This window comes from Cyclospora cayetanensis, unplaced genomic scaffold, assembly GCF_002999335.1.
Source record: "Cyclospora cayetanensis isolate NF1_C8 unplaced genomic scaffold, CcayRef3 CcayRef3_contig_142, whole genome shotgun sequence".
NCBI classification, from domain to species: domain Eukaryota; phylum Apicomplexa; class Conoidasida; order Eucoccidiorida; family Eimeriidae; genus Cyclospora; species Cyclospora cayetanensis.
In genome coordinates, this window is record NW_020312084.1 from 1 (window position 1) to 15,704 (window position 15,704).

The 15,704-nt window shown below is 52.7% G+C and overlaps 3 protein-coding genes across 3 annotated transcripts; 1 reads left to right on the forward strand and 2 right to left on the reverse strand.

The window, feature by feature from the left end:
• Positions 1-6,067: 6,067 nt before the first annotated feature.
• Positions 6,068-7,735, forward strand: LOC34619306 (vesicle-trafficking protein SEC22b-B). Its single transcript, XM_022732603.2, has 5 exons — positions 6,068-6,276; positions 6,677-6,870; positions 7,083-7,229; positions 7,406-7,449; positions 7,622-7,735. The coding sequence occupies exons 1-5, from the start codon at positions 6,068-6,070 to the stop codon at positions 7,733-7,735; spliced, it is 708 nt and encodes a 235-aa protein (XP_022592626.2).
• Positions 7,736-9,071: 1,336 nt separating this feature from the next.
• Positions 9,072-9,503, reverse strand: LOC34619307 (high mobility group protein homolog NHP1). Its single transcript, XM_022732604.1, has one exon. The coding sequence runs from the start codon at positions 9,501-9,503 to the stop codon at positions 9,072-9,074; it is 432 nt and encodes a 143-aa protein (XP_022592627.1).
• Positions 9,504-13,522: 4,019 nt separating this feature from the next.
• LOC113147155 lies at positions 13,523-15,057 on the reverse strand. Its single transcript, XM_026336698.1, has 2 exons — positions 14,329-15,057; positions 13,523-13,612 (listed from the first exon to the last, which is right to left on the reverse strand). The coding sequence occupies exons 1-2, from the start codon at positions 15,055-15,057 to the stop codon at positions 13,523-13,525; spliced, it is 819 nt and encodes a 272-aa protein (XP_026192483.1).
• Positions 15,058-15,704: the final 647 nt, after the last annotated feature.

The following is a 15,704-nucleotide window of genomic DNA, read 5'->3' on the forward strand; positions in this document are numbered from 1 at the left end:
TCTTTCTCTCTCTCTCTCTCTCTCTCTCTCTCTCTCTCTCTCTCTCTCTCTCTCTCTCTCTCTCTCTCTCTCTCTCTCTCTCTCTCTCTCTCTCTCTCTCTCTCTCTCTCTCTCTCTCTCTCTCTCTACTTCAACACTAATAATCATGTGTTTTCCCTTTCCAGATGCCAGTAGCGTCTCTCTCTTGGTGCGAGATTCTCATTCTCAACGGATGTCTCTCTCTGGCGCGCTTGTGAGCTGTGGGGACTGCACTTGCGTGTGATGGCTGCAGCGCATGCGTATTTCTCTTCTTGCCACGGGGAGGCACGTCTCTCGCACCGCTTGCTGTGGATCCTCGTGGGCATTCAGTTCATTTGCTTGTCAATTCGGTTGCGCCTTCCTGCTGTCGCTACTGCCGTCCTTGCGACTACCCATCCCCACGGCAGCCTCAGCACCAGCACTGCCTCCAGCGCTGCCTCCGCCGAGCCGCAGTCTCCGGAAGGCACCCACGACCTGTACAGACACCTGGATGGAACGTCTACACCTTCCAAAGCGGTCAGGAAGAGCAGCCGCTAGCTTGCGTGCCACCGACGATTGCAAGCCTCTCCGGGTGCTGTACCGGTGAAACTGCATGCGCAGATGCAGAGGCGTGTGGCCTCTAATGGAGACAGACAGAGACAATGTGTGTATGTCTACATGGGTGCTCACTTGCATTTCTCTATTGTGCGCAGATGCCCTTGCAGGCGGTGAGAACTCCTCCCTTAGCCCTCCAACTGGAAGGAGCAAACTCAGGTAAGCGTTACTGCTGACCTTGCTGCTGCTTATGCCCTTCGCATGCAGAAAAAGCCCCAAAACAAGCGACGTCTTTTTTAAGGGTGTTTTTGCTGCCGCAAACAGAAGAGCTTTCCTGCTAGCAGGGGTGTCTCTGCGGCTGCTGAAGCAGGTCTCTCTGTAACGAGACGGAGAGGTTCGCTAATTTGCTGGAACTGTAAGCCTGACACGCACCACCTCGATAATGCGCGCTCGAGGAGCTGCTGAGATGCTGTTGCTGAGGAGCTGATGAGATGCTGTTGCTGAGCAGCTGCTGCTTGTGCTGTTGCTGAGGAGCTGCTGCTTGTGCTGTTGCTGAGGAGCTGATGAGATGCTTAGGAGCAGCTGAGATGCTGTTGCTGAGGAGCTGATGATATGCTTAGGAGCAGCTGAGATGCTGTTGCTGAGCAGCTGCTGAGATGCTGTTGCTGAGCAGCTGCTGAGATGCTGTTGCTGAGCAGCTGCTGCTTGTGCTGTTGCTGAGGAGCTGCTACTTGTGCTGTTGCTGAGGAGCTGCTGCTTGTGCTGTTGCTGAGGAGCTGCTGCTTGTGCTGTTGCTGAGGAGCTGCTGCTTGTGCTGTTGCTGGTGAGCTGCTGCTTCTGCTGTTGCTGAGGGGCTGCTGCTTGTGCTGTTGCTGGTGAGCTGCTGCTTGTGCTGTTGCTGCTAACCTGCTGCTGTTGCTGCGGAGCTGCTGACCTTCTGCTGTTGCTGCGGAGCTGCTTCTGCTGCTGTTGCATGCGGGGGCGCAGCGACCACTAGACTCTATGCCACACGCTTATCCAAGCTAGTGCTTTACCCTGTGTTGCTGCTGCAGCGGTGTGGCTGTCGCTTCATTATGCGCTCTACTGTATGGGATTTCATGCGGCGTCTTTGGGGCTTCGGACGTATGGAGGCATTGAGCGGAGTGTCTTCTCTCTCCAGACATGTAGACACCTCGACTTCACAACGTTTGGATCTGACTTGTACGTCTCATTGCAGTTTTTTGAAAGGGAAAGCGCCTTTAGACGCTTGGGGGCAAGGGGCCTTGCAGGAGTGCCTCACAGCGCTTTCTGTCGTGCTGAGCGCCTGATTCGCGTAGACAGTGCTCGTACAGCAGCTGCTGCGGCTGCTGCGGCTGCTGCAGCACGCGCTGTATGTACAGCTGCAGCTGTTGCTGCCGTTGCTTCTGCAGACCTGTCTCTCGGAGCGTTGTCAGCACCTGGGGCTTTGTTGAGCTTTACGCTGCCGGCGCGACATGCCTTCTCTGCTGTCGGAAATTCGGCTTGGATCCTTACAGGCTGAAGAGCTACTTTTCCTTCCTCGTTTCATCGTATGCAAGCTGCACGGGTTTTTTCTCTCTGTTTCTCTGCGTATATCCCACCCTATCGATACCCCGGATGCTCTCCCTATCCTGCCCTCTTGCGCATGGCTGGCGCCTGCTGCCTTCCATTGACTGGGCTGTCTCTTGCGCTCAATCCTCTGTGCACGGCAGAAACAAGTGCGCTCTTTCCGTGTCTTCGTCTCCTTCTGAACTCGCCGTTCCCTTCTCCTGCCTTTCTCCTTCCGTCCCCTTTTGCGACTGAGGCCCCTTCTCCAGTACTTTACGGCGTGGATTCCGCTTTTTTGCGGGTGCTGCTGCGAGACTCTTAGGAGATGCTTCTGCAGGCTCCGAGGGATACCCCTCTTGCTCTGCTGCACGCAACTCGCCATTGTGATCCAAGCGGCAGTAAAACTAGCGCTTGCGTGGGCAACTGGTCAGTTTTAGGGGCCTGGGAGGCAGCGTTTAAGAGTCTGGTGCTTTCCTGCCGCGGCTTTGTCGTCCTTCGGGGAAAGGCGAAGCATGTCTGAACTAGTAGACGTTTTTTCGCTGTATCTGTATCTGTGTGTGTGGGGGGGGGGGCAAACAAATTTCCCTCTGCTGTAGGGTATGGAACGCCCATGCAACTCGTGGGCTCCATCTTCTTGGCCAGCTGCGTACTGTGGGTAGCCGCAGTTCTCTCGCATGTGCTGCAAGTTGACGCAATAAATCCACCCTTCAGGCCGTGTCTCGCCTTTCATGCACTTTGGTGAGACGCTAGAGCTGCTACCGCCGCTGGTCGCACTTAACTGCTGCTAGAGGTGCTTGTGATTTGGGGTGCTGCGGCTGGCGCTTTTCATATTGGCAGTCGTGGGGAAACTGGTATCAGGTCGCTTCTCTCTGTGTCTGTCTATCTGTCTGTATGCATGCCGCTTGGACGGCCACTGCATTCCTGTATCCATCCGTGTCGGTTTGCTGCTTCTGCCTGCGTTCTTCGCTTCAGGGCCTCTTTGAATCTGTTTGTTGTTTGGGTTTGCGGCTTCATCTTTTATATTTCGGTGTATGGGCTGCGCCTCGCACCCTACTGCGGTGTGCATCTCTTCGTGTGGTGCCTCTATGCCGCGATTTCGCTCTTCAAGCACAAGCAGATATTCCCTCTAGAACCCCTCGATGAAGACCGTAAGCCGTCATCTTGCTGCAGTTGTGTTGCTGCTCCCCGAGGCTTGTTGCTGGAGGCGACGTTGAGAATGGCAGGGGGTTGCGGGGGGGAGAAGGAGGGGGTGGGGGAGAAAAATGAAGTTTCTGTGCTGCAGCTTGCATGCCGGGTGTTTTTGATGTATTGCTGCTGCTGCTATTCTGCTCGCGCCTCTTCCTGCAGTTGAGGGGGGGGCCAGCCTTCTCAGCGAAAGAGTCTCTCCAAATGGCGGGAACGTAATGTTTCGCCCTGTAGCAGCAGCAGCAGGAGCGATGGGGGGACGCAGTCGGCCTATCGGTGGGAGAAGCAGCAGGAGTCGCAGCAGCAGAGGCACTGGATAAGAGTGTAGGTACCGCCTGCTCCGCCACTTGACCCTCCGTAACGTAGGAGCCTTTGGAGGCCTTGTAGCCTCAGCGCCTGCCGTCCCTTGATCCTGCTGTCGCAGCTTTAGTAGAGAACGAGGAGTTGCGGCAGCGCTGTCGAGTGCGCCGAATACTGCAGCCGCGAGACTCGCTGCAGCCCTGCCACGCGTATCTGGGGGTACTGCCGCAGTTTCTCTGGAGCTGCTAAAAGTGCTGTGTGACATTAAAAAAAACGTAAAAATGGGTTAGGTAGGGCCCCTAAACAGTTCCTTGTGGCTTCCCCAACTCCCCCCAGCGTGCTCCAAGGCTTGCTAAGGCTCGCTGCCACTGATAGTTTCCCGCAACTTCAGACCCCCTGATTTATCCGCTGGGCCTCACATGAGTCCTCGAAACAGAGGAGGATCGATCCATAGGGGGACGGGGGGAGGGGTGATTATAAAGGGCCATTAAGACTGGGGGGAGTCGATGGTTTTAAAGACACCTTTTCGCGTAATTTCCAAGTTGAAAGGCTCCAGGGAAGAGTTCCCTGCCCTTAGGGGGAAAGGGGGTTGCCGCCCCTCTATTCGCTACACACAGCGACTTGAGCTCTATCCAAGGTGTTTCGAGAACAAAGGCGTTCACCGCCTTCAACAGACACTGGCGGATAGCTTATGGGCTCTTGGTTCACTGGACGTAGGGGGACACGCACTACCCGCAGTTGAGTACGAAGGCTCACCAAGCTTAGCAGACGAACTGGGGGCTAGGTGGTGGCCAGTAGACAGAAACTCGTCTCGCTTGAAAGGAGCTTCCTTTAGTTTTGTCTGCGAGGTTAGAGTAGAGCGCCAAGCCACAAACTTTGGTCCTTGCGCTGCTGCTGCTCATGGGGTTGTACATTTAAAAAGGATTCATTGGCAAGGGGCTCTACCGCGTGACGGTCTGTGTCTCCTGGTCGGCGCGGACTAGAATTGCTTAACTCGGCCCTATACGGCAGAAATTTTTAAAGGTGCCTGCACGTTCTCTAGCTTGCCGCCACGTGCAGCAGGATGCGCATGAAAGTTCAGAGCGCATAGAGAGGGCACAGCGACGCGGCACTGTGCCCGAATTGCGTCTCTCACAATGCCTAAACACCCATTGGGTGAGGGTGGCTACGGGAAGGAGAAAGGAGCTCTCCTGAAGAAGCATTTTTAGCTTTGGGGACACCCCAGTACAGAGAGCGATACAGAATACCCCTGCTTTTCTACTAGGGGAAACAAGAATATTGATGCGGGAGTGGTGAGGAACTCTGCGCAGTTGTTGAGCATGCAGGCACCTGCGTGTGGCCTACTCTTTATTTTTTAAGGCGCTGCACCGTGTTGTGGCAGGGGAACTAGAAAGGGTGGGGGGCATCGCCCTCTGTAACCTCGAAAGGGGAGGAGGTGCCACTGGCTTTTCTTGTTGCTTTGCCCCCTTCTACAGAATTCAGCACTTTGTGCAAATGCTCGAGACAAAACAGCGCACTTTTGCTCGTGGTTTCAGACAGGTGGTGAGAGCAACTCTCAGATAAAGGCGACAACACAGTCGACCGCTCTTACTTGCTGGTTGCCTAAGGCGCTCTTGATAACACCTTAGGCCACAAGGAAGCTACAGCGATTCAGCGGCAAGAGCGATCCTGAAAAAGTGTTCTGCAACGAGCTTATCCCCGTGACGCGAGGTTGCGCCAAGGGCCGAGGCGCATCCCAGATACACAGTGGGGCGGCGACGAGGTTTTAGATAGAAAAAAAGAGGCAAAATAGCTCAACGTTTCGCGAGTCGAGCCAATAGACAGCGCGACAAGCCTAAAAGGTCATATCCTGTGTGGCAGGAACGAGGAGGCCCCCCCCCGGCTGCAGTGTCTCGAGAGGCCCCCGCCTCCGCTGTCAGGCGCAGTTAGAGAATGCCCCTATATCTCGCAGTGCCCGACGTGTGGCTCATCTTATTTGTTTTTTCCTGAATTAAAGTGCTTGTGCGTGAATCAGAGCGGGCGGGGCAGCCAGTGTGTGATTGACGTCCTAGCGACTGGGCGACGCCTTCGACACATGCACCAGCAGCTCTGGCGAACGCGCAACTGCAGCAGCGGCGGCAGCAACAACAGCACCCACCCAAGTCTTAGCGTCTCCCTGTCCGCTGCGTCGGAGTCCTTTCAGTCGGGAGGCTTGCAGGCCCGCTGCTACCTGCGAAAACGCATGCGTTGTTGCAGGCACAGAGCACACTATAGAAAGAGCACTGGGACTGCCGAGGGATGGAGACATCCGCGGTGCTAAAACGCAGCTAAGGCCGCAGACATCTCGCAGCTCAAGTGTCTCGCAGAACGGGAGCTCCCTTCTTGAGACTCTAATGCCTCGGAACCCCATACCTTGAGTGCTCGTGAAAGCGGAGTCTCTCTGGTTTAGGGGTGCCGCGTGGCTTGATTTTGCTGTAAGGCCATATGGATATTAAGGGCTCGGGAAATGTGCGATGTTACCTTTATCGCCCGTTCTTCCGACGGGCTGCTGCTGTGTGAAGCTTGGTCTCCCCACTACAGCAGCAGCAGCAGCAGCTCCACCTACCAGCAGCAGCAGGAGCAGCAGCGACTGAAGCACCAGGTGAAGCAGGTGCTGCAGCGCTTGCAAGGGAGCACAAGTCAAGGAGCCATCGATGCGGGTCATTTGAAGTTTTAGTGAGCGTAGAGACACTGCGGTTTGGAGCGTGCGGAAGGAGAGCTCTATGCCTTGTAGTGGAAGAGTTTCTTCCAGAGATCAAAATAATCGGTTTAGACTCAAAAAAGGGGGAAAAGTTGGCGGCCTTCCGTTTCCTGGCGTCGGTGTGCAGCTCGGCAGCCCTCGCTCTAGACTGTTTCTGCCTGCGCTTCTGTAAAATCCTGCTTCCTCGAGATATTCTCTTGTTGGCGCGCGTCTCTATGCTCTCGCGAAAAGCTGTGTCTCCGTGAATGGCCCCGACCTGGATGCGCGTCTCCCTGTGTCTCGTCAGCTTCGCATGCAGTCTAGCTATTTCCCCGCGTAGCTACCGTCCGTTGTGCCATGCTGTCTGCCCCTTTTGATGCAATGCTATCTCCGCAGTTACAAGATGAACCGAGGCATCACCTATTTCACGGTGTGCGCTGCGTCGTACCCACGTCGCCTAGCCTTGTGCTACTTGGATGAAGTCTGCGCGCTCTTTGAAGACGAGCTGACCATCGCCTTTGGATCCAGGGCTGTTGACTTCTTCGCGATGATAGAGACCATAGAGGCTCCCTATCACTTTATTAAATTCGGTGAGCAGCGGTTAGCACGCAGTACGCTGGAAAAGCGCCTGAAGAAGAGGGGTCACCCGCAAGAAGTCCGCTATACCACCTAACGCTTCGCATTCTCGTGCCCCTTGGCCTTGTTGCGGGCTAAAAAGAGAAACACATGTCCAGTTACTAACCTCTTGCCTCCCCTTACCTGTCTGCTTCTTTTCTGCACTGCGCTTTTGACCATCCCTCAGAACGCGTGCTGCAGAAAAAGCGACAGGAATTCGCAGATCCTGGTTCCTCCAAAGCTTTGAGTCGCCTGAACGACTCGCTAGCAGAAGTCTCTGACCTTATGCGGCAAAACATCGAAGAGATACTTCAGAGGGGGGAGAACCTATCGGGTAAGGCGGCATGCACGGATCGCGCGACCCCCATATCTGTGCGTCCTCCTGATCTTACCGTTGCTTCTGATCCTGCTTTAGAAAGGCGCCAACGAGGCAGGCCAGTGGTGTAAGCGTGCCAGTTGCAGCAGCTCACGACGCCAGTGGCGTTTTGGGGTTGGCGTTGCTGCTTGCAGATGTGGGCAAAAAGGCGAGCGATCTAAAATCGGCGAGCGAGAAGGTATGCCCATGGCGAGCTGGGCCATGTTTCTCCTTACTCCCTGCGCCCTCAGCCTTCTTCTCTAGTCTCCATTTTATTCGCTTTTTGTTGTTGCTCCTGGCCGCCACTAAGGCTTCGCTCTTTGCTAGTACACTTATGGAGGGGGGCCCCCTGTGATTTGGGGTGTCTGCAGTTCAAGGGGCTGGCGAAGGCATTGAGTTTTAGGGCTTTGGTGCAGCAGTACGCCCCCTTGGCACTAGTGGTTCTGTTTTTCGTCACGCTTTTGTTTTGGAAGCTCTACCTATAGCTGTGTGGATATGCAACGCCATCAAAGGCAGCAGAGAGATACCCTCCCCCCTCCCCTCCTCCTTTGACCCCTAGAACGCCGCAGCTCGGGGGAAGCAAGGAAGCATAAATACGCATCAGCGGACTTCAACAAGCCACATATGGCGTGACAGACCCTTTTGCGTTTCCTGTCTCCTCTAAAATTCCCAGCCGGAGAAAACTAATGGCCTGTCTCGCCCTGCTCAATTCTACTTTCCGTTTTACAGCGCCATTTCCCCATATTATGTAGCTCGTGTGCAAACTTCTATCTCGCCTTGCTCCTGCAGTGCGGGTGCCCCCGACGCAAAGCTATTACTTGCTTTCAGAGACACCCTTCAAGCTGCTGCCGCTGCATCCCTATATCCTTCCTCGGTCCTGGCTTCTGCTCAACCTGCCTGCGCTGGCCACTTTTGCAGTTTCATCTTGCCCGTGAAGTGTAGTCTAATTTTAACGCCTACAGAAAGCGCTTCAGAATACGAGCGTCGGCAATATGCGCACGGTAAAAGGGAAGAAAAAAGGGGGGGCTGTTTCCTTCAGACGCCATTGATGCCTGCCTTTTTGGATGCTCTGCTGGCTGGCTGGCGCTGTACCTCTGCCCTTTAATGACAGGCTGCGGTGGCTCTTCATATATATATCGATCTAGCAAACTTTTTACAACTCCCAGAAAAACGAGCACACCCTTTAACGAAGCAGCGTAGTACCTGCCTGCTACAATCAGGCTGCTCCACTGACGCCTGCCTGCGTTGCCAATACCCCCCTTCCCCCCTTCCCTTCCTTCCCACTTGCCCTCCTTAAAAAAGGACGCCGAATCATCGACGCTCCCCTCATGTTCATTCGTCAAGAGCCCTGTCTCGCTCTGCCTCACTACCCATCGGTGCCCACGTGTGTTGCACCGCACAGCCACACACAGGCTCCTGCATGGCCCGCAGCAGAGATGACGCGTTCACCTGTAAGAACAAATAAGGAATCTTCCTGCCCCCAAGGAGACTTTGGGTTTGGCTTTTAGACTCCGGGTGTGTATGAATAAGATGGCTAAAATATATTCATGTATATGCATATAATACCAGAAACACCTGACAAGTGGCATGGGCCGGGGGGTGGTCACACTCCCCAAAGGCCCTGGACAGAAAACGGCAAATTGGAATGACATACATCGCTGATGCACACAGCCGTAGATCCTGGATCAATCGTTCATGGAAGATCGGGAGTTTATAAGGTACCAGAGAAGACAGGCAGGCCTAACCTGCTGAGGCGCCTGCCTCTGGCGACTCATTCAGTCACACACAGCAACAGAGGCACATGATCCTGCGATGACTGCTCTATTTGGTTTGCTTGTAGGCCGCAAGCGCATGTCCATACTTGGTCTTTTCCTTCGCCGCCGCGGCTACAAAATGCTGCTTTTCTAGGGCACTTGCAGTGCGCCACATGTCTCCCAGAATCTTGGCTACGTCCTTTACGCTAGATTTCAGCTCTGGCTGCTGTTGCAAGACTTCCCCTCGCTTCTCCCTGGCGAACAGCATGTAGGCAGACAAGGGCCTCTTCGGTGCCCCTGCATCCTTCTGATGCTTCTTTATGCCACGATGAACCGGAGCAGCAGACGCAGCACTGCTGCTGGAAATGCCGATGCTTGCATTAGCGTTGCTGCTGCCGCTCTTGTGGAAGACTTTTGTCGGCTGGGGAGCTGCCGGCGTCACCCCCTTCGCTGCGCTACCACTGCCGCTGCCTCGCCGTGTGCTTTTGCTGCTTGTCATTCTTAACAACAACTTCGAACTAAAAGCCCTGGTGTGCGTGTTGCTTTTGTGCTTGGCTAAGACACAAGCGGTAAAGAACAAACGATCCGATTGGTTCGCTGATGCCTGAACAGAACACTGACACACTAGACAACACTGGCGGGCGTCAACCGCGAAGCCCCATACCCTTATCCCGAAATCGTGAAGCCTTAAAGTTATATCAGTGATCTTACCCGTGGGAAAATGCAGAAATTTGCTTTTCTGTTGACAGATTCCACAAGGCTGTGACGATGTCCAGCAGCAGCAAGTGATGCTGCCGCTGTGCGACAGCAGCAAGCGACCACTGTCGGCGGCTGCTTGTGTTGTGCTGGTCCTGCTTCAAGGGCTCTTCTACGGGTAAAGATTTCATCTCTAAGTAGAGTTACGGTATATTGAAAGAAGATTAAGGTTATTGCCGAAGTATGCGGAAAGTTTGGGACTTGCGGTTGGAGGCGGTGGTCACCTTTGTTACTGTGGTTCAAACTCTCACACAAACCGTGAATCTGTCATGCTATCCTGGCTTTTTCTAAGCCCTTCCCTTCAATTAATACGGTGATTCTTGCATTAAAGGTGCGATTAACCTCACTAGCGGAGGCTCTAGGCCTTGATGCTGAGGATTTTTGCACTTTGCTATGGTTTCGGAGGGCTCGCATATCGCTCGATCTAAGGTCTCCACAAGGAAACACTGAATTTTAGAAGCATTACAAACTTGCTAGACAATTATCGGGTAGACCATAATATATAACTCCTCACTTCCGCTGCTCGTGCCCCTCAGGCTTGCCACATGAGGGTGAGAGAAGAACCTCTAGGGTGCGCTTAGTGGCACTCTCTTCACTCAGCACTGCGAGCACCCACAGATAGTTCTGTATAGCATCTAGTATACATCCACGCAATATTATGTTTCTTAAATTGAGCCAATGGTTCTCTGCAACCATACGATACGCGAACAGACAAGCCAATTAGTCCACGCTCTACTAATTCTTCGTTGATTATAAGTAGTCTAGTAGAAAACGCTGAATTGTAGCTTAGCTCGCCACAATCAGCAACAGAGAGTGCTAACTGAGGCTGTCATTTCCGGCACCTGATACAACAATTTCTCTCCAGTTGTTCGAAAAGTGCGTACCAGACAAGCGTGCCTAGACACGTCTACTTTCGCCTGTGTGCTTCTGCAAAAAAACCCAAGTAGAGCTTAGTACATAGGTAGGAATTGGATGAATTGAAGTATTTTTGCTCATGCTTATCCGTACAGATGTTTGTGCTGCCTTTCTGAATGTAATGTTCCACCTAGACTTTCCGCAGTGAGACTCTTTTAACCCCAACCCCCGCTCCCCCCAAGTCAATAATTGCTTTAGTGCGCTGTTCTATTGCTTTCCACTCTCCATCCCCTAATTCCTCGGTGTATCAGCATGAGGCAGGGGAGACTAAGAACTAGGGTGCACACAGCTTGAACGCACCAACTTTTCGTATGCACGTACACAGCTGATTCTTGTTGTTATGAGCTTACTACTGTACTCTGCAACGAATATAGTGTACCGTACGAACATCCATACCAAAACATTATCAATTATTATCAATTTTTTGCGAAGTAGAAAGAGCCCCAGTAGAATGAACAGAAACATGCTTAGAATCCTAAGTTTCGCACTTGCGCTCACTGGAGTTTTCTCGTTTTATTCACACCCCTATAAATACTTGTATTTACCATGCATTCGTGCAGCGGCCTTAATCCCACAGCAACACTATCTACTGCACTCGTTCTAGTTAATGGCAATTCAGCAGAAAATCGACTAATTTGTTTGGCTGTTCGTACATCGTATTTTGTGCGGAATACTGTCAGCTCGAGACAAGAGGACGCGATGTTGTGTGTCGGTCCGCTAGATGCTATGTGCGATTGGCTGTGAATCATCGAAGTGCTGAGATGGTGCAGCTAAGCGCGCTCTAGTTGCCAGTTACTTCTAATGCCAGAAACTGTGAGGGGCGAGCCAGCACAGGAAAGTGGGAACTTTGTAGAAGCATTCAGTAACTCTATTAAGTATAGTCTGGAGGGAAGTGCCTCCCTACGGAGACCTTACATTGAGCGTTACAATGCGTACAGTGCATGTCTACTTTGTATAGCTGTGGACAAATAGGGCCATACATCCTTAAAGATATTTACACTAATTCAAAATCAGGTGTCTATATTAAAAAGACCTAAATGAGTATATACACGAAGGATTACATAAACTGGTAGAGGTTCCTCCCTCCGTTCGCACCAAAACGCCTTTTGTCTAGTGCTAACTATATTTATGGCCCTGTATGCGGATGTACATGCATGTATGCTTCTGCCTAATGGGCCGTTTTACTATATTGTAGATCAATAAAAGTGTACTATAAGCAGAAATATGCCAGGTTTCCCACAAGAGGGACTAAAAATGCAAGGCAATAGCGACAGTCGTTTGTTATTGCAAAAGTGTTGCACTTGGCCAGAAAAGCTCTCTTCAGGAGTTATAGTAAAGCGCCTCTATCGAAAGCAGAAATCTTATCTATTCCTACAAGATGAAGGCGCTGCCGCTGGTACTGCTGATGCTCCTGCTGCGCTCTGAGGTAAGGAAGAGGAGGGCACACACGGGTACGGGGGTGTGCAGTGTGGCCTCACGCGGAGGCACTTCTTCTACGCAGAGACAGAGCATTTTTTGTTAGTTTCTTTGCAGCAGCTGCTCGCCACAAATACTGGGCAATGAACGGCAGCAACGGGAAGTGCGATCCCAAAGGTTCGCTTCGCGTGTGCGCACCGGCTGGTCTGCCTGCTTGCAGTTGCTATGCAAGAGGACAGTCCAACACGCTGCCGCTTAATTGCCACCTGGTTGTCACAACGTCGGGCCTTACGGGAGCCACTCGCTGGCAGGCCCTTGGTTTAGAACATACACCTGGCAGTCGCAGCAGCAAAAGCCCCGCAAGCAGGAGCATGACAAGGAGAGCGCGTATCGGGGCAGTTGCATGCACGACGCAGCCATAAAAGAATCACTCATCGAAAGTGGACTTGCCTGATCCGTGGGACATATCTTGAGCTCCCTAGTCGGGCAGGAAATCACGATTGCCATTGGCTGGTCCTGCAGCTCTAGGTGGGCGTAGTTCCCGAGCTGCCTGTACAGCCCAATGGCAACCTTTCTTTCCATATTCAAGAGGTGCTGCAGCAGTCAGGCAGACGACGCAGGTGTCACCGCTTCACATGTAGCCGCCTATGCTCCCGCACAAGCGACCCCTGCACGTGCTGCCCACTGCACACCGCAGCGAACGTAACAAGGCCACAGCAGCAGCCGGTCCGCAAGAAAGACATATGACGCAGCAGGACGTGCAGCAGCAGACCTCAAAAAGTCTCCTAAAAGGACTTCCAAAGAACATTGGAGGCACACTTTCTAGAGACAGAGGAATGGCGGAGGCCCCTCGCATGCCTTTTCGCGCCTGCAGTAGGCACAAGGGCAGCAGCAGCACGGCACACGCGTTCCAGAATGCCCTTTTAAGAGGAATACTTCCAAAGAGACGGCTGCACATTTGTCTGTCTACTTATCTGTCTGTCTGTCTGTCCACTTATCTGTCTGTCTGTCTGTCTACTTATCTGTCTGTCTGTCTGTCTACTTATCTGTCTGTCTGTCTGTCTACTTATCTGTCTATTTATCTGCCACCGGTGCGCGCACTTTGCCTGCACCCTAAGAACGTGCAGTGCACAGCCTACGTGGACAAGACTATTGACGATGTTGACTTCAACGGAGTAGCGGCTAACAGGAAGCGTGTGCGCCATAGCCCCATAGAACATTTCTTCGACGCATGCAAATCCAGAAGCAAAGAATAGGGACCTGTGGAAATTTCAGGACGCAAAAAACACAGCCAGGCATGCGGAGGTGACGAGGAAGCAGCTCTAGTAGAAGCTGTTGCCCAACCTCCATTTTTGTGATCCACATGCAGCAGAAAGCAACACACAAAGCCGCTGAGACAAAATTCCTGCGTCTGCTGTGCTCTGCTTGGCCTTACCGCAGCCAAGGGGGGCGAGCATGGGGTGTGGAATCGTATTCTGGAGCCTCCGCCATCGTAAAGTCGCAATACTGCAACAAGTTCGACTGCAGCAGAAGAAGCGGCCGCAGCAGCAGGTAATAGCGCTAAACGGCTAACATGTCTGTCAGGGGAAGCAGCGTGTATGTACAGCAAGCTCGCCCTCCAGAGGTGCTGCCTCCAGGACCCACCATCACCACCACGACCACCACCTCTACCACCACTACCACCGCCCCTCCTCCTCCTCGCAGAACACGAGCAAAACATGCAAAACCCCATGCACTCCCGAAGGTACCAGCGGGCAAAGAAGCCAACGTACATCCTTCAGATCGAGGAATATCTGCGGTTCCTTGCGACGCGGCAGCAGCAAACCCGCATGCAGGGGGCCCTGCCACTGCTGCTGTTGCTGCTCTTGACTTTGAGGTCCTGCATCTGCGAGCTTTTGCCCGCGAATGACTTGCGTCAGTGGACTCTCCGCAGCGAAAGAGGGCAAGGAGGCGGGTGCCGCTGCTGAAGAAGAGGCTTCTGGAAGGCCTTGAGATTCGCCGCTAGATGTGGCATCCAGTGGCTGCGGATGCTCGTGCTGCTGCTGTTGTCGCATTTCACTGTGTTTTCGCTGCAGCACAGGATAGCTTCCACTTCGCGTGGGTGGGCTCGATGGCCAGGGAGAGCCATCTTCTGCGCGTTGTTGCTGCTGTTGCTGCTGTTGCTGCTGCTGCTGCTGCTGCTGCTCCTGATTGAAACCTTGCAGCCTGGCCACAATAGAGCCGCTGCCCAGCAGCGCCTCGCCAATGGAGGCCCCCTCCTGAGCCTCTAGGACCGGAGGCAGTCCGCCTTGAGGGGGTGGGAGGGGGCCCCCTCGTTTGTACAGCGCGAGGATTGTCCGTCTCACGAGGAGGGCCTGCGTGTCGAGTTTGCTGCTGCTCAAGTCAGCCCTCCAGGAGACTTGAGGCGACGAGAAAATTGCAACGGCGGTGGCCTCCAGCGCGCCTGCCCTCAGGAGATCCGTCATGGAAAGGGCAGATCCGCAGATGTAGGCGCAGCAGCGGGCATAAGGGGCCAAGTCTAGGGGCCCCACCGTGTTCGGGCTGTGGGGGCAGAGGATGAGAACGTTGAAGAGGCCGTTCTGCAGCAGCGAATGCAAGAAAATCCGCAGACCCCGAGGCCACCCGCACACCAACACTACGGGGGCGTTGCGGCAGCTGTACACCGAAGCTCTTGCCTCTGAAATGGAGAGCACTGAGGTGATCCCGCCAAGCTGCTGATTAGCAGCCTGTGCAGAAGGTGTTGTAGCGGAGGACGCTCCGCTCACCATCGAAGTCTGCGTTGCTGCTCTGGGGGCGGGGGCCCCCAAGGGCAGACTCGCGTTCTCCCGATGGAAACATCCACGCGGAAGGGGCCCCGAGGAGAGGCCCCCAACGGTGGGTACCGAAGGCGGGGAGGACCCCGTGGGAGCGGCGGCTCCCCCTTGAGGAACTGCGCCTTCGGGGGAGCCATGATGAAAGTCGTCCATGGAGTGCACAGACGGACTCTCTTGCAAAGGATGCAGCCGCGTACGGGGAGTAAAGACAATCCCTGCAGGAGGCAAGTGCTGGCCAAAACCCCCACCTAAAACCGCGCACATATATATATATATCAATATATATATATATATGTATAGATAATATATATATATAGATATAGATATCAATATATATATATATATACATATCAATATATATATATATGTATATATATATATATAGATATAGATATCAATATATATATATATATACATATCAATATATATATATATATGTATATATATGTATATAGATATCAATATATATATACAAAAATACACATACAAAACGTACATACATACGTACAAAAACACAACACAGAGATAAAACACATACTTGCATACACATACTAAAATGCATACACATAAAAATAGAACAACACACAGATGAAACATATACTTGCATACATACATACAAAAATACACACATACAAAAATACAACAACACACAGATGAAGCACATACATGCATGCATACATACAAAAACACAACAGCACACAGATGAAACACATACTTGCATACACATACATACAAAAATACACGCATACAAAAATAAAACAACATAGAGATGATATACATACTTGCATACACATACAAAA